Source organism: Eretmochelys imbricata, chromosome 3 (assembly GCF_965152235.1).
Source record: "Eretmochelys imbricata isolate rEreImb1 chromosome 3, rEreImb1.hap1, whole genome shotgun sequence".
NCBI classification, from domain to species: Eukaryota; Metazoa; Chordata; order Testudines; family Cheloniidae; genus Eretmochelys; species Eretmochelys imbricata.
This window is the reverse complement of record NC_135574.1, coordinates 166905920-166929091: the sequence shown is the minus strand read 5'-3', so window position 1 is coordinate 166929091 and position 23172 is coordinate 166905920. Positions and strand designations below refer to the sequence as shown.

The following is a 23172-nucleotide window of genomic DNA, read 5'->3' as shown; positions in this document are numbered from 1 at the left end:
TCTGAAGGTATACATTGTCCCCAAATGTAAAATAGTTTTGGGTAAGGACAAAGTCACAAAGTTCAGCCACCAGGTTAGCCGTGACATTATCGGGGATCGTGTTCTTGACGGCTTGTAGTCCATCTTTGTGGTGGAATGTTGGTATAGAGGGCTTCTACATCCATAGTGGCCAGGATGGTGTTATCAGGAAGATCACCGATGGATTGTAGTTTCCTCAGGAAGTCAGTGGTGTCTTGAAGGTAGCTGGGAGTGCTGATAGCGTAGGGCCTGAGGAGGGAGTCTACATACCCAGACAATCCTGCTGTCAGGGTGCCAATGCCCGAGATGATGGGGCGCCCAGGATTTCCAGGTTTATGGATCTTGGGTAGTAGACAGAATATCCCAGGTCGGGGTTCCAGGGGTGTGTCTGTGCGGATTTGATCTTGTGCTTTTTCAGGGAGTTTCTTGAGCAAATGCTGTAGTTTCTTTTGGTAACTCTCAGTGGGATCAGAGGGTAATTGCTTGTAGAAAGTGGTGTTGGAGAGCTGCCGAGCAGCCTCTTGTTCATATTCCGACCTATTCATGATGACAACAGCATCTCCTTTGTCAGCCTTTTTGATTATGATGTCAGAGTTGTTTCTGAGGCTGTGGATGGCATTGTGTTCTGCACAGCTGAGGTTATGTGGCAAGTGATGCTGCCTTTCCACAATTTCAGCCCATGTACGTTGGCGGAAGCACTCCATATAGAAGTCCAGTCTGCTGTTTCGACCTTCAGGAGGAGTCCACCTAGAATCCTTCTTTTTGTAATGTTGGTAGGGAGGTCTCTGTGGATTAGTATGTTGTTCAGAGGTATGTTGGAAATATTCCTTGAGTCGGAGACGTCGAAAATAGGATTCTAGGTCACCACAGAACTGTATCATGTTTGTGGGGGTGGAGGGGCAGAAGGAGAGGCCCCGAGATAGGACAGCTGCTTCCGCTGGGCTGAGAGTATAGTTGGATAGGTTAACAATATTGCTGGGTGGGTTGAGGGAACCATTGCTGTGGCCCCTTGTGGCATGTAGTAGTTTAGAAAGTTTAGTGTCCTTTTTCTTTTGTAGAGAAGCAAAAGTGTGTGTTGTAAATGGCTTGTCTATGGAGTAAATGGAGTTTTAGTAAAGTCCAGCCACGAGGAAGTTTGTGTGGAAGGTTGTTTTTTTATGAGAGTATCCATTTTTGAGAGCTCATTCTTAATCTTTCCCTGTTTGCTGTAGAGGATGCTGATCAGGTGGTTCCGCAGTTTCTTTGAGAGCGTGTGGCACAAGCTGTCAGCATAGTCTGTGTGGTATGTAGACTGTAATGGATTTTTTACCTTCAGACCTTTTGGTACGATGTCCATCTGTTTCATTTGGAAAGGAAGATGATGTCTGTCAGTATCTGTACAAGTTTTTTCATGCAGTTGACAGATTTCCAGTCGCGCTTGTGGACCCAGAGTTTCCAAGCCCACATTTGAGTGTCCACACAGCACTGTAAACCAAGGTTTAAAATTGCTGGACCTGGGTCTCACGTGCTAACGTGTCCACACTGCACTATACAAACCTTCTAACTCGGGTCTGAAGCTTGAACTATGTCCGAAACTACACTGCTTGGACTCAAGTCACAGTAGGACTCAGGCTCTGACCCTCCATTCCAGCAGAATCCTAGGACCCGAGTCAAACTGATGTGTGTGTGGACAGAAGGGGGACATGGACTCAAACCTAAGTCAGAGCCTAGACTTAGTGTGCAGTGTAGATGTATCTTTAGGTGCGTCATCTGAAAAGGAAGTTGCTTGACTGCATTTCTACACTAGTGATTTCAACACCAATAGTCAGTTTACACTTTTTAAATGGTTTCAGAGTAACAGCCGTGTTAGTCTGTATTCGCAAAAAGAAAAGGAGTACTTGTGGCACCTTAGAGACTAACCAATTTATCTGAGCATTTTATTTGTGCATAAGCTTATGCTCAAATAAATTGGTTAGTCTCTAAGGTGCCACAAGTACTCCTTTTCTTTTTGCATTTTTTAAAAGAAAGCTTAGGTCCTCAAACAGTTTAGTTGTTCTTTTAAAAGTGCACCAAAGCACAATAGACGACCAACACTCATTTGCCACAGATTGTTTCATAAATATGCCTTTCCCCATCTCAAAAGTGGTCCTATGCACAAGACCTCCCCTAGCTCTCTTCTGAAGAAAGCCTCATTTGAAGTTTCTAGGACATGCCCTTTCTGAGATAAAACATAGCACCAAACTACAACAAAGATGCATTATCTGGCCACACACACCATCTGAAATGTCAGGTTTCAAAGTAACAGCCGTGTTAGTCTGTATTCGCAAAAAGAAAAGGACGACTTGTGGCACCTTAGAGACTAACCAATTTATTTGAGCATAAGCTTTCGTGAGCTACAGCTCACTTCATCGGAATGCATCCGATGAAGTGAGCTGTAGCTCACGAAAGCTTATGCTCAAATAAATTGGTTAGTCTCTAAGGTGCCATCTGAAATGTAAGGATCATTGGTGGGGGGTTCTGGCAGAGAAACTGGGTGGATAGGCAGACTGTGGGGCACAAGTTTATAACAGCAAGTCAACTTTTGAGATATGGTTTTCCATAGCTTTTCAATTTCTTGCAGTTTCCTTGGGGGAAGGAAGGCTATTCAAAAATATTGTAAAAAAATTATGACAACCTCCTTAAACGTAAGTCCACGAAGCAGTGTATGACCTGTAAGCAACAGCTTTTTCTTCTTTTCCCTTTTTTTGGTAGGGTCGGAATTGTTTGGGTATTTTTAAATAAGAAAGAGCAAGCTTCTCTCCTACTACAATAGAGCACTCTAACGGAGCACCTTCTGTCATGCCTACAGGATCCAGAATCAGCAAGAACCAGCACTGTCTTTGTAGAGTCAATTATTCAATTAGCAGAACACAGGTGGGGCAGTTACAGGAATTACCATATGCTTACTGCAGTTTCCATTTGAGTGACCAGCAACTATATGTCTCGTGACTGATTCTGCAGTCTTTCTAAACGTGTAATTTCCACTGAAGTTAATGGGAGTGATACAGAGAAGGGGACTATATCCCTCCCTAAGTATTTAATTCAGGTCATCACTAGCTCCATTAAAAACGTAACCTACTAAACTAGTAACTTTATATCAAATCTAATCTGTACTTTTCTGGACTCAAAGATTCAAATATCCAGTACCACAACCCAATAAGACAAAAAGGTTGTGTTTTTTTTAAATACATTAAAATGAAAGGTGATCTGCAAGTGTTTTCTCTGCAGCCACACCACCTTCGTACTGTAATAGGGTTGCACCTGATCAGTATATAAATAAATGGGACACCTTCAAAGAACGCCAACTGCTGCAAAAAGCAGTGTTAGTGATTCCTAGAGGATGTGACCCTCTTCCCTTTGAAGCAATGCCACAGAACGGCCAACGGCTCAAACATAAGTTATTAGACCCAATACACTAATAAGGTAAGAAATAGGGTATCCAAAACTGAACCACCTGATTAGTCTCAAATTAAGATAGTGACTGGAGAACATGTGCCTGTCCAAAAATGTGGAAAATTGGGTTTCAAAAATTGGACCTCTGGAATACAAGCAAAAAATCTGGATACCAAGATAGTGAATGAGGTAATCATCAGTGTGGATTTCATGATGGCTCATAACTGTAATAAATGCCAGGAAAGGTGTCTTATAAATTCAGTCTGTGGAAATTCCCTTTAAAGATGATCCGCAGGTGAGACAAATGATTTGGTAAGCAACTGGTTTGCTGCAAACAAACTGTCCTGACACCAGGGGCAGACCCCATAACAGCTGTATGCTGTGGTAATTTTCCAGCAAAAGGAAAGAAGGCGAGTAGTTAAAACTTGCTCCAAGACCTGGAGTCCCAGAGGGAATCTTGGCTGTTTAAAGTTCTTGTGGATTTGAAGCAGAAATGGATTCCTGTTTGCTTGCCTCACATCTGTCACAAAACAGCAAATGGTGTACAAAACGTGAACCAAAGGATCTAGAAGATGCTCGTATAAAAGAAAACTATAGGGGAAAAGAAGTTGAAGGTGACCTGCCAGAGTTTTTATTGGACTTATTCCAGCACCGTGTTGTACCCTTAAATGAGGTACAGCAGAACAGTCTAAGAGACTTTCTGGTTAGAAATCTGGGAATGTTCTTCTGATCCAACCAAGAAATACATCATGCTGCAGTGGTCCAGCACAAGACTGATCTGGAAATGGGGAGGAAACTGCCAATTAAACAGCCCTGTCACTGTTTACTAGTAGCAAAGAGGGAAGGGGCCATTATAGGCCATTGAGGAAATGTTGAAAGCTCAATTTTACCCTCCTGACAACAGTCCTTGAACCTTATCCATAGTTCCGGTTAAGATAAAAAGGTGGCAATACCAGATTGTGTGAACTATAGAAAACTAAATTTCGTCCCTTTAAAGGATCCTATCCGTTACCACAAATGGACGATATCCTAAATGCAAGTTCAATGTGATTTTCCCCCCTGGATGTTAGAAGTGGGTACTGGCAAGTAGAAGCAGATTCAAAGGACAGTAAAAAGATTGCTTGCACAGCAAAACAAGGCATGTGGCAATTTAGAATGACGACTTTTGGCTTGTGCAATGCACCTGCCATGTTGGAGAGGATACTTACTCCATGCACACTCAGCCTGCCTGTTATGATGTCTTGGTGTATGCTAAAAACCTTTGACCAGGAAATGTTACATTTAGATGTGATAAGCAGAAGTCTGTCAACTGGAAACTGAACCCAAAGAAACATGAGGCATTATTAAAATAAAAACGGTAAATTTGTTTTGGGTACAAGCGACGGGGACATTTCCACTCAAAAAAACAAAATAGACGCTGTACGGAACTGGCCAACTCGCCAGACACAGATACAGAGTTTTGTAGGACTCTGATCCTATTACAGAAGGTGTATTTGTGGGTTTGCCAATATTGCAAAACCACTGCACAGGTTGGTTCAAAAAGGGAAGCTATTTCAGTGGTCAGCAGAGTGTGATTTAGCATTTTTTAAGTTGAAAAAGGCCTTACACACCCAATAAAGGACTGCACCTGCCTTAGACTACCTGATTTTCAAAAAAACATTCATATTGGGTACACATGCTAGCGCTTACAGTTTGGAAGCAGTATTGACACAAGAACACAAAGGACTTGAGAGGGTCATTGCTTATCACAGCAAATCTAAGTTCTTCGCAGAAAAAAAATTCAGAAAAAAGTCATTCCCCAAAAGAACTCCTAGCAGTGGTTAAATCTATAGAATATTTTCACTACTATATATAGATGGGTCTAGAATTCTAAACAACCTTAACAATTTAGAGAATTGGTCTGAAATTCAATAGAGATACGTGCAAAGTTCTACAATTAGGAAGGGGGAAAAAATCAAATGCACAACTACAAAAAATGGGAATAACTGACTAAATGGCAGTGCTGCTGAGAAGGATCTGGGGGGCTTATAGTGGGTCACAAATTAAATGAAACAATGTGATGCAGTTGCAAAAAAGACTAACATAATTCTGGGGTACATTAATAGAAGTGTCACCCGTAAGACATGGGAGGTAATTGTTCCATGCTAAGCAGCTACAGATGAGGCTTCAGCTGGAGTACTGTGTTCAATTCTGGGTGCCACAGTTACGGAAAGATGTGGATAAATTGGAGAGAGTCCAAAGAAGAGCAACAAAAATGGTTAAACATTTAGAAAACCTGACCTATCCAGAAAGGGTAAAGAAAACTTGAGAAAGTGGGTCTTGAGAAAAGAAGACTGAGGGCAGATCTGATAGGTCTGAAAATGTGTTAAGGACAGTTACACATAGGACAGTGGTCAATTGTTCTCGTTTGTCCACTGAAGATATGACAACAAGTAATGGGCTTAATCTGTAGCAAGGGAAATTTACGCCATGTCTACACTAGTGAGCACACAGCGGCACAACTGTACCGATGCAGCTGCACCACTAAGACTGCTCGTGTAGCCACTCTGTGCCAATGGGGGAGAACTCTCCCGTCCACATAATTAAACCACCTCCAATAAGTGGCAGTAGCTATGTCAGCAACATAGCATGTCCACATTGGTGTTTCTGTAAGTGTAACTTACGTCACTCAGAGTTGTGTTTTTTCACACCCGAGCAACATAATTTGTACTCATAAAAGTGCTAGTGTAGACATAGCCTTAGCTTAGATAATAGTAAAGACAGCCCTCCTAGTTACAGAGTTACATTCTGGAGTAATAGGCCTCCAAGAGAGGTTGTGGAATCTCCTTCATTGGAGGTTTTTATGAACCTTTAATCCTGCTCCCTGAAAGAGGAAGTTACAGCAAACTAAGGCCACAACTCCTAAAAAACAGCATCTACACAAGAATTTAATGAACTTTAACTTTACATCTTTGGTTGATTTCCTAAGTGTCCCTCTGTAGACAAGCTCTAAGAGTGGAAGAAAAATCAGATTCCACCCCAAGACAGATAAGGGAAAGAGGTCAAACTTCTGGGGTGGGTGCACTACACTGCAGCCTATGTCGGCAAAACTTACGTTGCTCAGGGGTGTGAATATTCCACCCTGGAGCGACATTAGTTACACCAACATAAGCAGTTGTGTGCACAGCGCTATGTTGGTGGAAGAGCTTCTCTCACTGACATAGCTTATGCCGCTCACAGAGGTGGGAGGGGTGGTGTTTATGCCAATGGGAGAGCTCTCTCCTATCAACAAAGAACATCTGCACCAGATGCACTGCAGCAGTGCAGCTGTACCGCTTGTATCAGTGCGGCTGTGCCGCTGTAGCTCTGTATGTATGGACGTACCCTAACAGAGACCAGAAAGAAGAACAAGGCTCAGTTGGTCCTGTAACCATGACTCATACATACAGGAATGAGAGACATGGGAGCTTTAGGAAAGGGATTGGAGGCTTGAAATGTTAGCAGCGTCCCGGTGAAGATTAATTAGCACTCTAAATTCAGGCAAATTACCCAATTTGCAATCACAGTATGGTAACTGCAATTACAGGTTAGAGACACAATTACATGCCTAAGGCCTGATCTAGAGTACAAAGATTGTAGGCATAGCTTTGGCAGCTAGGGGTGTAAAAATAAGATTAAAAAACCCAGCTCCTAGCTGACACAGCTCTGCTGTCAAACCTAGGTGTAGACGCAACTATGCCAACAGAAGAGTGCTTCTGTCAGGATAGCTAGTACGGTTCAGGGAGGTGGTGTAGCTGTGCTGACCGAAGAACTCCTTCTGCAGGCTGCACCTTACCCTACGAGGCTCTGCCAGCATAGCTATCCCAAGTAAGGCTCTGTAGCAGAAACAAGCCTTAAGTTACCTGAAACTTGAAAGGTCCACATTAGACTCAGAACTTTCACTCCATTGTGACAAACAGGAGCAATCCACACATCTTTGAACTGTTTTAGGCTATGAAAGCCGTGCTACACTTCACATTTGGAAGGTTACACAAGGTTTATATTATAGGTATCACAGCTAGCGAAGCATATTTGGTTAAGGTTGTCCCACACTTTCCATTATAAGACTCTGTTTTCAGTTGTTTATAATTCTGCCACACTAACATTTCACAAATTTTTTCATGCCTGGTGTTTTGCCTCAGGCTTAACGTTTTTTGGCAAATTTCAGCAAAAGTTGTTCAGATGTTTCTCAAAATGAGCATAGGGAAACACTGATTCTTGCCCATGTTAAAAATTCTTATAATTGTCTTCTTGAGAACCCCTATCTCCTAAATGCTTTGGAGCAGAGACTTAGAGTTGTCTTGATCAAGTTATGTCTCTGAAAATCTTCCTTTATACATGCTGAGTAGAGAGTTGTTAGAGTTCGGCAACTAAATTCTCTGAAGTTCTGTCTGAAAGCAGAGAGAGTTCTTGTTGAGAGACTTCCCTCCTATGCTCCCAATGCTTCCTCCTGCTCATGCACCAAAGCAACAACAAAGAAGCAACAATGAAGAGAGGTGATGAATCAGGCCTGGGTGTGGTAGTGAAGGTTGAGAAGAAAAGACTGATAACGGACCAGGCTGAAAGGGACAGGGAATAAATGTCTGTAACCACTTGAGTATACTCCTCTCAGAATCTGGAATAGAACCTAGAATCTCAATATTCCTCTGCAGCCAGCAAAACCCACTGGCAAAATGTATCATCTCCATTTAGTGACTGGTCCACAGAGGATGACAACCTATTACTGCTATCAGCTGCTGTTAGCTCAAATGACACAGGTCTAAGGTCTAGTTGGTCTAAGGGTATGCCTACACTACGAAATTAGGTCGAATTTATAGAAGTCGATTTTTTAGGAAGCGATTTTATACAGTCGATTATGTCCCACCACTAAGCGCATTAAATCGGCCGAGTGTGTCCACAGTACCGTGGCTAGCGTCAACTTTTGGAGCATTGCACTGTGGGTAGCTATCCCACAATTCCCGCAGTCTCTGCCACCCATTGGAATTCTGGATTAAACTCCCAATGCCTGATGGGGTAAAAACATTGTCGCAGGTGGTTTTGGGTACATGCTGTCAGTCGCCCCTTCCTCCGTGAAAGCAACGGCAGACAATCATTTTGTGCCTTTTTTCCATGCAGACGCCATACTGCTTTCAGCAGACAGTGCAGTAGGACTGCTAACTGTCATCATCGAACCACCGCTTCCGCTGCAACTCTGCTCTCCTGCTTTTGTCTTGATAGCAAATTTCTCCATGTTGGCTGTCATGGGCTCCCGCTTCAACTCTGCTCTCCTGAATCCACCTTGCAGGTCCTCTAGTCATTCTCTAAAAACATCTATTCTCGTGGCATTCATTGTCAGCCACTGCTGCAACTCTGCTCTCCTGCAGACGCCATACCATGGTAAGCATGGAGCCCGCTCAGATCAGCGCGGCAGCTATGTGCATTGTAAACACCTCACCCATTATCCTGCAGTATGTTCAGAACCAGAACCTGCAAAAGCAGGTAATGAGGTGACAGCAGCGTGATGACAAGAGTGATGAGGACATGGACACAGACTTCTCTCAAAGTATGGGCCCCGGCAATTTGGACATCCTGGTGGCAATGGGACAGGCTCATGCTGTGGAATGCAGATTCTGGGCCCAGGAAACAAGCACAGACTGGTGGGACCACATAGCGTTGCGGGTCTGGGATGATTCCCAGTGGCTGCGAAACTTTCACATGCATCAGGGCACTTTCATGGAACTTTGTGACTTGCTTTCCCCTGCCCTGAAGCGCAGGAATACCAAGATGAGAGTAGCCCTCACAGTTCACTCACCACAAGCGAGTGGCGATAGCCCTCTGGAAGCTTGCAATGTCAGACAGCTACTGGTCAGTTGGGAATCAATTTCGAGTGAGCAAATCTATTGTGGGGGCTACTTGCATCACAGCAGCCAACGCAATCACTGAGCTGCTGCTATCAAGGGTAGTGACTCTGGGAAATGTGCAGGTCATAGTGGATGGCTTTGCAATGGGATTCCCTAACCGTGGTGGGGCGATAGACAGAATGCATATCCCTATCTTGGGACCGGACCACCTTGGCAGCCAGTACATAAACCAAAAGGGGTACTTTTCAATGGTGCTGCAAGCGCTGGTGGATCACAAGGGACTTTTCACCAATATCAACGTGGGATGGCCGGGAAAGGTACATGACACTCGCATCTTCAGGAACTCTGGTCTGTTTCAAAAGCTGCAGGAAGGGACTTTATTCCCAGACCAGAAAATAACCACTGGGGATGTTGAAAAGCCTATAGTTATCCTTGGGGACCCAGCCTACCCCTTAATGCCATGGCTCATGAAGCCATACAGAGGCAGCCTGGACAGTAGTCAGCTGCTGTTCAACTATAGGCTGACCAAGTGCAGAACGGTGGTAGAATGTGCATTTGGATGTTTAAAAGTGCGCTGGCGCAGTTTATTGACTCTGTTACACCTCAGCAAAACCAATATTCCCACTGTTATTACTGCTTGCTGTGCGCTCCACAATATCTGTGAGAGAGTAAAGGGGAGACATTTATGGCAGGGTGAGAGGTTGAGGCAAACCGCCTGGCCACTGATTATGCACAGCGACACCAGGGCAGTTAGAAGAGTACAGAAGGGCGCGGTGCGCATCAGAGAAGCTTTGAAAACCAGTTTCATGACTGGCCAGGCTATGGTATGAAAGTTGTTTGTTTCTCCTTGATGAAAACCCCCACCCCCTGGTTCACTCTACTTCCCTGTAAGCGAACCACCTTCCCCTCCCGCCCTTCAATGACCACTTGCAGAGGCAATGAAGTCATTCTTGTTTCAAATTCTCATGCATTCAAGTGACATAAGACCTCTTTCCACATGTCCAAGCAACTGACCACAGACCAAATACATTCCTCACTGTTTTATTTGGAAAGAGGAAAGCATATGTATTTTTCAAAATTCAGTATTTCATGCTATTTAAAATATTAAGTGTTTTTACTAGAAAACTGACAAAGTGCTTGTCCATTTATGAACACTAAATACAAAATGAATGCTAATCCTCAAAGATTTGTTTTTAAAAGAAAATATCAAACTAATATTGTGTGGCAAAATCGGACGTCTGACAATTTCTTTTTAGTTTATGGCAGTGACTGTTGCTTACGACACCGTGAAATATTCCTAATTAAAAATAAAAATAAATGGTCAGGGAGAAGTAGGGGAACAGGAAATGGTGGCAAGGAGGGAAGAGGTTAGGTCATGTAAATTGGTGAGCAAAACATTTACTTTTAGATCTTATCAGCTATTTTCCAACCCCTGTTCTACTTCCTGGCTGACAGTCATGTAACACCATAAAGAGAAAGATTCCACCTGCTTCTCCAGTCCTATGCATCTAAAAGAAAACTTCCAACACCTGATTTTAGTGTTGGTGGAGAAAAGTCAACAAAGTCTGCTGGCTGAGTACATGGGTGATTTGGAGGAACTAGGGTGGCCACTGAGATCATGCAGATGGCCAGACACAGACTGACACTGCTACCAGAAGCTAGCTCCTTTCTACCAAGGTGAACATCATCATACCTTTACTGGCTAAACTTATTTATATTATAGTAGTTCCGAGTCCCCAAATAAGAATCCAGGTCCCACTGTGTTAGGTGCTGTTCAAACAAGACAATCCCAGTCTCACAGATCTTAAAAATCTAAATACGGTTCTTTCACTTTTGCTCCTACAGTGGAAGCATTCATTCACTTTCACCTATCCAGAAGGCTTTTTCCCTTCTATTGCCTTAAATAACTCCTAGATGCAGTTCCAGCCTGCAGTCACTCAAGACATGTCTACCTGTAGCTAGGAGTGTGCCTCCCAGCACGGGTAGACAGATACATGCTAGCTCTGCTCAAGCCATCACACTAAAAATAGCTATGGTCATGGTGGCGGCTCAGGCTAGCTGACCAAGTACAAACTCACTCAACCACCTGGGTATGTACTTGGGCTCCTAGTCTGATCCACAATCATGGCCATGGAGCCGTGGTCGAGAGGGGCGCCACCCAAGTGCAGCAAGCTGACAGGCCTGGGCTGCCAGAACGAAGTGAGTGCAGACAAGCCCAGGGCTGAAGCCACCGGGCGGGGGAGCAAGCAATGCCGCCCAGAGCTGCCAGCCTGGCGGGGACAAACAGAAAGCAGGACTCATCCCTGTGGAGCCAGCACACCAGGCCCAGGGTCCCCACGGGCCTGGTGGTCAGGGAGCATATGGTCAGGGGGAGCCCCTGGGCTCAGAAACTCCTCCCTGTGTAGTTCTACTTTTAATCTAAACCAAGCCAGTGCTGTGTTTGATTTAAAGTGAAGGTTAACTCCAGTTAATGTGGCAAGCTACTGGGTATTTAAAGAACAAACAAACCTTAATCTCTCTCTGAATGGCCCAGGAGAAGGCTGGATGTTGCAGAGCACATAGTTTGGGGAAAATTCGGGACTGGAGGATGTTGGGGTCATCTTGACAAATGTAAGTAAGGCCGGTGGAGGAGAGAGCATGACAGTGGTATAACAAGCAGGCTGCTGGAATCAGAGTTGCCAAGTCAATTGCTTAATACACAAGACACTCCATGTACGCTGGCTGTAAGCATCCAGACTAGGGAGCTACAGCAGCAGAGCATTTTGAGGCACTCAGGGATACAGAGCAGGCAGTGACAACCCCTCACTGGTCTGGACTGCACTCCAGAATGTTATAATGACCAATATACAAAGTGAACAACAGATTCAGAACCCCATCACAGGCATAGTAAGGTAAAGAAACATTGGCCCCTGGACTAGCTCAGAATCTCAGATTTATTTGGGGTTTTTTTAAGTAACAAAATCAATATTACCCCTCTGGTCAGCTTACAACTAGTACAGTAGAACGGTTAGAAGTGTTACTTTTGAAAGCCCCCACTTTCAACTGTAAGTATCTTTAGAGAAAGGTGTCTAGACTGAGAACAATAAAATGGCTTAAAGCTAGTTTATGAAAACTTGAAAATGGGATCTACAAAGCTACACTAAACTCCTTTGACAGTACTAGATCAGTACTGCTTTAATAAAGCACGGGACATACTGCATGAAAAGTGGATTATTCCATTTTCTGTTTTTATGAATAGTGTTAAAAAGCAGAGCATAAAGAAACCTTTGTAATATCAAGTAAGGGCAAGTGGTTATGACCAAGAACTATTACTTAATCCTTTTTTTTTTTAATTCTTCTTTAAACCTCCTTCCCCTTTTCAGCTTGCCCAGTTATACTCTTCCACTTTACATAACCCATATCCAAACAATATCAGGAATGGGGCAAATGGGGAGACTAGAAAATACAGAAGCCAAAGGAAGGAGGCAAAGAGAGACACTTGAGGTCTTTCCCTCATTTGTTCCTGGACCCTATTATACTCATTTCCCTAAAATAAAAAAGCAGCCAGACTCTAGGCCATTAATTATTAATATATACTTATTTGCATGTGTGTCACTGGCTATCTGATAGCCTGAGTTTACAAACATTAGCAAAGCTTCAAACACTAGAGAAGTAGAGTACTACTCATGTTACAGATAGGGTAACTGATGGACAAAGGGTAAATGTTTTTACCCATAGTTACATAGCAATTAAGTGGCAGAGCTGAAAGCCAGAACCTATTAATCCTGACTTCCAGTTCCTTGTTCTAACTACTAGGTATATTAGTATATTTTAAATATAATTTGTTTGATCTTCAAACTCATAGCTCTTAAAACCAAATTTAGTTATCTTTATGACTATGAAACCAATATCCAAGTTGTGGTTGCCACGGTGGGCAGAAAGAAATCACCTTTCACCTGAAGCAGAACATTCTCAGGTCAAAAAACCACCCACCTTATTTCTTTCTACCCCACTGCCATCATTCTTAATTAATCTAGTTTACATAAAATTAGCCAAAAGAGGGCATATTAGTGTTCTTTATGCTCCACATCAAATATAGGTGGCATCTTGCATACCCTTTAATTCAGAAGAAAAGTATTACTCAAAGATATCCAATAGCTAGCTTTTCTCCTGGTCAAAAAAGTGAAAAATCCTTCATATAGTCAGTACATTCAACTTAATTTACAGGTGTACATTCAGCAACCATCACTACTTATCTCTAATTTAATGCATGCGAACAAAAGATATATTGGAACTAGTATGCACTGAGTAACTAACCTTAGTCCTAGTTTTGGACACTGAAAAAAAATAGATGTATTCTATACCACATTCTGTCCTTCCACATTATCCAGCTAATACCCAATGCCAATCGCTTCACATGTGCAATAGTAAGAGTAGCACTTGAATTCTGAATGAAAGTGGTACATCTCTCTATCTTAAAAAACAGATGGACCCCATATAACTACATTACATGTACTCCAGATGAGGAGATTTTATACATACAATTAAATCATTTTATACACATTTTCCAAAACTATACATAACCCACACACCTCCTGGATGTGGTGTTCTGTCCCATCTAGTGGCATAGAGAGAGGCAGAAAGAGAGATTAATGAGTCTGCTCTACAGCCTTAGCCAACAGCCAGTTAGCTTTTAGCTCATGCAGTAGAGGCTCCGACACTAAGCTCCAGAGATCCCAGGTTCGATCCCGCTCTCTGACAACCAGAGTCTGTCGGTGTTACATATACAATATGCTGCACCCTCACCAGAGAGAAGGAAAGAAGAGCTAAGAAAAGAGAGGAAATGCACCCTTTATCTCTTTTGTAGGTGAGCCTACAGAATATTATTGTTCTATCAGCACCTACTTAAGTGTATTCTCTTATTTGATAAGGAGGGCTCAGTATCAGATTTAAGACTTCCTTCCACAAGTGACAAATGTCTTAATTCATAGTAGAAAGCAAGGAATAGGGTTCCCTTGCCCTAAAATCATCCAAGAGAATACTTCCACCCTGGTGTCAATTCTCCTATTCAAAATTAACTTTAAAACAAATATACTAAGGAGTTCTTCAATAATAAAACAAAGCTGTTCAAATTGTCAAAATGCAACAGCACGCCAATTAGCAGATGTATGCAGATCATGTCGAAACCACTTTCCATGCAAGAGGCAAAAGAAACCACACAGTTCTGCAGTCAGCAGGGAATAGATCCCAAAGAAATTAACTTCAGCATTCACTGAATGTCATATATTCATGGGACAATGGCTTGAATTTTAACTAGCATTTTCAATCTGCACATACCAGAGTCATATGCTGAATTAATTTTACCTTACCATTATGCTGATGACTTTCACATATCCAATTAACACATACACACACTCAACAGCATAAAGGTCCCTCTTTTCCTGTTGGAAGAGCTTTCCTTTATTGTGGTTAGAGACTGAAGTGGACATCTAAAAAGCACCTGCCACTGCAAATACCATGTGGACTTCTTTTAATGAGCAAATGTAAACATAAAAGATTAAAAGACTAGCACATCTGGAAAAGCTCAGGCTGTACCAGGCAAGACAATTCTGAAGCAGTGCAATGTTTGTGACAGTTCCAGCTCCACAGACTGGAAACTAATTTTGTTGCCGCCACCACCTCCTCAAGAAGAACCAGAAGCTCACCTAGAATATCCACAGAACATGTGCATCTTGAAAAGACGCATGACAAGGTACCAAAAGGCCCATTAGCACAGGGACTTCAGCTCTTGTAGCCTAATCAATGCTTTTTCTGGGAAGTGAGAAAGATCCATCTGGGTCAACACTTAGAATCCTGACTAATTAGGAGTCTGACCAGACTCCATCAGAGCTGTAGGCTGTCATTCCTTTAATGCATGGAAAAGGCCTGTAGATGCATCCTGGGCAGGAAAGAGGGAGATAGACAATTTTAGGAGAGGTGTTCACATACTGCTCTCTCTAGAAACGTTTACTCTACCCACCTCCCCCTTTCCAAAGTGTTGATGGTTGTTTCCTTGCGCAGCGTGCAGCTGGCAAGATGAAAGTCAGTGTCTCCAAGGACAAGTTTAGAACCTTCCTTAATATTTCTGCTCAGTCTACTACCCTGATGACCCTACGAAGTCTAAGAGGCAAAAAGAAGTTCAATAATGATCACAAAGTAATGCACGCAAGATATAAAACCATATAGTCAAAACTTTAGCTCTACTAAAAGTAAACGAAGACCTACACGCTCTAGAGTGTTGTCTCTATTTTTCATCTACACCCATGACCGAAGCAGCAAAAAAGAAAATTCCAGTTGCAACTCATATGGATTATAAAAGCTACTCTTCAGAGATGAACTTGATTCAAACAGCTTACTCTTGTGAGTTGATCGCTCTAAGTAGAAATGATCTGGAGATATGTACTGCATGCATATTTAAAGGAGGTTTATACAAAGTGTGTGTATTTCACCCTCATACACAACAGAAATAACTCTTTTCAGAGGTGCTACTACTCCACAGAACATCAGAACAAGATAATCTAGGGCCTTGAAAAAATAGCACTCCTAAAGCCACGGATCTTACTAACAAAGTAGAATACTGATTGAGAGCTAAGAACCTCAATTGCTTAATATGTTCTTTTGAATCCAAACATGTTATGCATTATGTTAAGATATTTTTGAAAGATCAGTTTTCATATAATAAATATTAGATTCAATTATGTTACCATCCAGAAATATAGTGCAGGTTTGTATAAAAATCATCCCACTGTATTAATATACATCACTATTAATGCCTGTGTTTCAAAGTTTATTTTAATTATTATACTTATACTTTTTTTTTTTTTTTTTTAAGTATTAAAACAGTCTTACCTGTATATCCTGCCCACCAGCCCCAGGAAGCCACCATAGCTAAAAGCCATTTAAATAACACTCCTTCGATATACCAAAACCGCTTACTATCCAACAGTCGAAGAGGCTGCAGTATAATTAAATACAAGATGTAGGATGGAATAGCAACCAGGTTATTGGCAACCATGAAGCTGAACCTCAGGAGTCCTTTCAGAAGTGTATAGCCCACCCTCTGGGCCTGTTCTAAAGTCACAGCCATTCTCTTCACACCAGAGTATGTGGGCTCTTCCTACAGTAAAAGAAGAACAAGATACAGCCATTACTTACAGAATAAAAAGAAAAGAAAAAAACAAAAACACCTCTTACAGAGCCAAAATGCTAGTGAGATAGATATTGTCCCCTTAACAAAGCTGCCTACTTCAGCCCCAATCCATTTTCATTAGCATCTGCAGCCCTTATTTACCTCTACGATACCTCAAAATTAGTCAGACTGGAGGATGAAAATAAAGTACATTGAACATTTCCACGTCCCACAGAAACAAAGAAAGAAGTCAAGAATACCATACACCATCAAGGTGATACTCGCCTGCATTAAAAAGCTGTGATTTGAGAAGTTTCTGGGAGTCACACAAAAAACCTGCAGCTATGAACTAAGGTAAGTGGCATATCAACAGACTTGGAAGGATTACGTTTTATCAGTAGACATTGGTTTCACTGTACACACACAAACCAAGGAACAAATATTTCCATTGATAACTGAAGTTTACAGATAGGCAAAGTAAGAAAAATGCTGCAAGAACTTTTATTAGAGATTGATTTAAGCATATTTACTTTTTGCTTTAATATGTTATGTTGGTAATTTGTATTTTAATCGTTATATAGCTTTAACTTTCTGAATCTCAATATCTATCATCAGTAAATAATTACTGTCTGACCACATAGTTACCATAAATTTTCCACACCTGTAAAAATTTAAATGGATAAAAAATAAAAAAGATACTTAAAAACAAACAGCTATATGACAAAAATATATATATAAAAATAATAATTCTGCCAAGCCTACATATCAAACTGGACATTAGGCAAGTCATCATATAAATTACATAAACATACCCTGGAGAACACATTCCCTGGGCAGCAAGTGATCACTGAAAACCAAACAACAGAACTAGGGAGGGATGGGGTAGTAGTCCCTTCCCTTTCAAACTCAGTGACTTGCCATGGCTCACACCAAAAAGGGTAGGAACGCTCAGAAATTTTCCTCCTCCAGCTCGGAAAAAGGGGGAGAAAATACATTGTTTGCAACAGGGTTTTACCGGGACAACGGGAAGGGGAAATAATGACACACACTCCTCGTTTCAGAGGAGCAGCCGTGTTAGTCTGTATTCGCAAAAAGAAAAGGAGTACTTGTGGCACCTTAGAGACTAACCAATTTATTAGAGCATGAGCTTTCGTGAGCTACAGCTCACTTCATCGGTCTCTCCAAAGTCAAGAGCTAGCACCGAGGAGGCAAGTCTCCCTCACCCTTCACGCGGCGAAGCCTGGCTGAGGAGGAGAGGGGCGAGCTCCCGCAGCTGCGCTAGACCCGCCGAGGGGGAGCCAGGCAGCGAGCGAGGAGTAGGGGAGGACAACAGGGCAGCCAAGGGGGGACGTGAGGAGGGGAAAGCGGGGGCTAGAGCCGTTCGCCGGGTGACTGACCCCGGCCGGCGGGACTCACCTCCTGCGGCGCAGGGGAACTGAGGAGGCCGCGGCGGGAGGCGGCGGCGGCGGCGCGTGTCGCGGTTGGCGGCGGCGGGAGGCGGCTCGGCGGGCTCATGGACCCGGAGGTGGCTGGCCGGGCCCTGAGTAACGGGCCGGGAGCGCTTCGCTCCCGCCGCTCTACTCCCCTTGCAGCGGCCTGCGGAGAGAGGGGCGGGGTCACGGTCCGCGCCAGCAGGCAGCAGGGACCGGCCGGGCCCCGTCCCGCTTTTCGGCTACAGCTGCCGCGGGGCTCGGGCCTATCGCGCCCTCCCGGCACCGCCCCCGCCCGGCGCCCCTCCTCCCCGCGCCCGGCAGCAGCCCTCCGTGCCCGGGAGAGCCGGCCTGACAGCCGCGGGCGGCGGAGCGCGTCTGGCCGGGGCGGCATCCTGCACCGTCCCCAGGGTCAGCCGGGCACCCCCCGCCCCCACCATGCAGGGGGCTCTCTTAAGAGCAGCAATCGGGTGTCCTTGCTCGGCCCCCCCACCGCATCCCCATCCCCCGAGAAGGGGATCTCCGGGGAGCGATGGGGGAGGATGGGGGGCCCTGCCCCCCATTCCCGAGGAGATCTCGGGGGAGCGATGGGGGGGTCCTTGGAGGTATCCCTGCCCCCGGCCCCATTCCCGAGAAGGGGATCTCTGGGGAGAAGCGATGGGGGGGACCGTGCCCCCCCAGCTCTAGGTGCTTCTCTCGGGGAGCAGCAGGGGTCCGGGCCCCTTCCCGCACACCCATCGGGCTGGGTCTCCCTTCCCAGGCAGAGGCCGTGCCGGGGCTCCCTACCTCCGCCTCGCTGACTCTGTCCCCGGGGTAGGCGCTCGGGGGCCCGAGGGATTCATGCCGCCGGCGGCTCGCGCTGCCTAACCACCCCCGCAGCCGGGCTGGGTCTCCGCCGTGACGGCTCGCCCCTCGCGCTCGCTCCCGAGGAAGCGGCGGCTGCAAGAGGCAGGAGCGGGGCTCACACTGCACCAAGCGCGGCTCGCTCCGGCCGACAGCTCCCTCTAATGAGCACAGGCTGGTTGCGCCCCCGGCGGGCAGGCCAGCACCAGGCGGCTCCTCCCCTTCCCCACGCCCAGCCCTTTGGCATCCTTTTCCCCATTGCCACCGGCGCTCGGGTCACCTGGCGCTCGCACGCCCATTGCTAAGGGCAAGAGCAGCCCTGGCGCAGCACCCAGCAGGAGGCGCTCCAGTTTCCCCAAATACTCTCCCCTTGGCCCAGGAGAGCCAGCCCCTGGCTATGCCGTAGAGCAACCGGAGGCAGAGCTCAGGTCGAGTGGAGATTTGCATATGACAATGGCATTACACGCTGTTTACATAAGAAATTAACAATTTATTTGAGCATCAGCTTTTGTGAGCTATAGCTCACTCGATGGAGTGAGCTGTAGCTCAGGAAAGCTTATGCTCAAATAAATTTGTTAGTCTCTAAGGTGCCACAAGTCCTTTTCTTTTTGTGGATACAGACTAACACGGCTGCTACTCTGAAACTGTACATAACAAACACATCTCCACTTCCATCCAGCACTTGCTCTGAGGACATAGGAATGATCTGAAAAACTACAGATCTTTAAGTAGTTCACATTATAAACATTTTTAAATGGCCCCATTCTGAGACTTTTGTGTTTGGTTGGAGCATATTCTTTTTTGCCCCAGATCTCACTACCAAAGAAATGGCAGGTTTAAGAAATAAATGTTGATTCACTTCTAGAATGTAACAAAATCAAAGCTGTACATTCCTTTAAAGTTTAGGGTTAGGTTTTATTAATAAATCATGACCATATCTATCTATGGTGCAGTGATAGGAGTATTTTAATTGACAAATATTATTTTAGAAATATGTATTCAAGTAGACATTCCACAGTCTCAGGCCTCTGCTTTGCAAACACAGGAACTGTTATCTGGGGCAGAAGGGGGAAAATCCATCTAATCTAATCCAGTATCTTGTCTCAGAGCGGCCCATACTAGATGCTTCAGTAGAAGGTGTAAGAAGCTTGTCATAGGCAGATGTGGGATAAACTGCCACCCATGATAGGCTTCATCCTGAACTTTAATTGTTAGAGATTGGCTTAAAGTCAGAGGCATTAGGTTTACTATCCCTTACAAGAATTATCAATAATAATTTTGGATAATCTTGAGATCCATGTAAATGTCTGATTTTTTTTTTTAATAATCATGCTAAGTTCTTGGCATCAGTGACTCTTAGGCACCATTAGTGTCACAGTTCAAATTCCATGTTCTTTTTATCAGTTTTTAATTTCCTACCTTTTAGTAAATAGCTCTTTGTTTAAGTAACAAAGGGAGAATAGTAATTCCTAATCTATCTTCTCTATACCATTCATAATTTTGTGTACTTTTATGTCCCCTCTTATTCATCTCCTTTCTAAAGTAAAAATCCCTATTGTATGGAAAAACTTCAATGTAGAGCAACATTTTACACAAATCAATGCCGAAATTAAAACACTATATCCCAACAGATCAGCTTTGCAATCTGATTTATATCAAAAAGAAAAAATGCCCTCTTGGCCCAGCAACCTTTTTTTTTGTAAAAAATAAACAGGAATTGAAATCAGTGGTGATGGTGTCATAAGAAATACTTCTAGTTTGTCAGAAAAAGTGTTTTTCAGAGGGCAAGAAATTAGTGAAGGAGAGTGTAAATTTCTGCTGCGCATTGTGGTGACCTAAAAACCCAGAAAATAGTTGATGGGATTGCACTTTCACATAACACAGTAATGAGAAGACATCCTATGATGTGTTCGCACAGATTAAACTTTTTAACGGTTGCACAGAAATTTTTTTCACTTGCAGCTTATGACAGTGGTGATGCTATTAATACTGCATAGTTAAGTGTTTTTGTTGTGTGTGAATGAAAATTTTGATGTAATTGAGGAACTGTTGGTCTCTGCCCACTTTGCTCTACAACCAGCATCTCAGACTTGTTTGAAGAACCAAGAACATGTATTACAAGAGCATGCAGTGTTGTTGTAGCAGTGCTGGTTCCAGTATATTAGAGAGACAAGGTAAGTGAAGTCATCTCTCTTATGGGACCAACTTCTGTTGGAGAGGGAGACAAGCTTTTGATCTTACACAGGGCTCTTCTTCATAATAAGAGTTAGTGAAAATATTAAGCTTGATTGGTCCAAATTAGACAGTATTTGTACAGATAAGGCACCTGCGAGGACTGTCTAGAAGAATGGTTGTGATGTTTTGCTAGAAAAGTTTCTGGGTTCTTTATCAGACTGATTGTCCTACACTTTAGGAAGTGATGTGGTTGAGCATTTTACTGAATGAGCTAATCTCAAGGACCCACTCTTACTGCTCATTTCCTAGACTTCCTGTAGCTCTGAGACCAATCAGCACCTCCAGAATCCACCCATATCCACATAATTTTACTCCAGAACAAAAGGGTTAAATCCGGCACATAAATGAAATGTGCCTGTAACTTCTGTATACTTCAGAATGAACTACATGGATCTGAGGGTATAATTTGGCCTGAAACTTTTATTTAAAAATAGTGTGCCTAGACAGAGCCCTTAAAATTGTAAAGGAAATGTTCCAAATGTGAACCAAATGTAAACTCATACACAGTTGTGTTTCTGTGACAATAAACAAAGAGCCTAAAATAAAAATATTAAACCTCTCCCATTCATATCAATAAACATTCATGGAGCATGTTGGCAATCCTCATGATTGTATTGAGACTTGCAATATTAGATGTTTTTCTTAAACTCCAGCTCCTGGAGGCGAGTGATCACAAAATAATCTCTGCTTTCTTTTTTTTAAAAGTTTCTAGCTCTCATGGTTAAGGTGAAAAGCCTGAGAACATGAGCAGAGTACTCCCTGAAGGCTCAGAAACTAGATGGCAAAAAAGAACTTCCACGTTTTTGTTTTTTTTTAAATCTCATGATTTGTTAATGTTTGGGGCTGGCTATACTGATGAGGAGACCGTCACTACTATTTTACCAAAAATCATCTGCTACGGTCCTTATCCATTGTTAGATGCAGACACTATTGGTCAAGGAGTTCTAAGATAGTTGGTTGGTGTAAAAGATTGCTGGGGTGGAGAATTATATGTTGGAATTCACAGCTCTCCCACCCTTCTCCCCAAAGAAAAAAAATTAAATCACCCCTACTCCTGCTTACAAAGAGAGGGGAAAAGACATCTCCTTCCCAATCTCCAATGGCTTTGGGGGTATCAGGTGTCAAAAACTTCTGTGACATCTTCTACATAAAAGTATGATATTCTCACAACAAAAATATAGCATGTAGAAAATATGGAGAAAGTATAAATTTAATATAAAAATAGGGAATACAAGGATTGTCGTGTTCATATTTAACTCATTAAAAACTTACATGTTTGAATTTACTTGAAGCTGCTGTCCAAAAGTGTAGAAGAAGAACATACAGAATTTATGTCCATCTTGCTGCAGAGTACAAAAGACCTTGACTATTTAAAATAATTGACACTAAGAAGTAAACCATATAAGCCCATTCCTTCACCCACTGAAAGAAAAGGGAAAGACTTCAATGGGAGCCACATCCTGGACCTATGTGGTTACTCTTGGATATTATTCAATCTACCAATCTATTGCAGAGGTAAGCAGTAAACAATTTATCAAATTCGGTCCTGAGCCACAGTGCACTTGTAGCAGCCGTGTTAGTCTGTATTCCCAAAAAGAAAAGGAGTATTCGTGGCACCTTAGAGACTAACAAATTTATTTGAGCATAAGCATCCAATGAAGTGAGCTGTAGCCCATGAAAGCTTATGCTCAAATAAATTTGTTAGTCTCTAAGGTGCCACAAGTACTCCTGTTCTTTTAGTGCACTTGTAAAATCCCCAAGCAGTAACTATGACAGATTCCAAATACTTCACCAGAGGCTGGATCTGATTACTCCAGCTGACCACAGGATGACAGCTGGTCTCTCAGTTATCAACAAAACTGTAAAGGATTTTATAGAACACAAAATTCCTTGAATTGTACCCAGAAGCACATAGGCAGCTAGTATAGCCATTGAAGAACTGATAACCCCATAAATTACCATCCAACAGTAGATCGCTGCGTTATGTACTCGGAGTAGCTTCTGAGTAGCCTGCAAGCATAGACCGAAGTAGAGGGGATTCCAAACATGCAAGTAATCTACAAATCACAAAGGTGTACATTGCTATGGTGGAGTCCTGATGCAAGAGTAAAGGCTACAAATGCCTACCCAGATATAAAGAGGAGGAGGGGTGTTTTTGGAATTCCAGAAGTGGTTAGGAGGTTTAAAAGCACTCCCAAATTGTGTCTGTCTAGGCAAAGGCTGGACAAAA

The 23172-nt window shown here is 43.3% G+C and overlaps 1 protein-coding gene across 4 annotated transcripts in view; it reads right to left on the bottom strand.

Moving 5' to 3' along the window:
- Nucleotides 1-18854, bottom strand: part of LPGAT1 (lysophosphatidylglycerol acyltransferase 1) — a 125727-nt gene extending 106873 nt beyond the window's left edge. For 3 of the 4 annotated variants that reach the window (XR_013345725.1, XM_077813785.1, XM_077813786.1), the window contains exons 1-3: nt 18651-18854; nt 17851-18030; nt 16155-16422 (exon numbers count right to left, since the gene is read on the bottom strand). Coding sequence is in view for 3 of the 4 variants with exons in the window: in XM_077813785.1 (XP_077669911.1) it covers nt 16155-16422; nt 17851-17949 (367 nt within the window). In the remaining variant the exon portion in view is untranslated. The remainder of the gene's footprint in view (nt 1-16154; nt 16423-17850; nt 18031-18650) is intronic. The other variant, XM_077813787.1, reaches the window with a different exon arrangement.
- Nucleotides 18855-23172: the final 4318 nt, after the last annotated feature.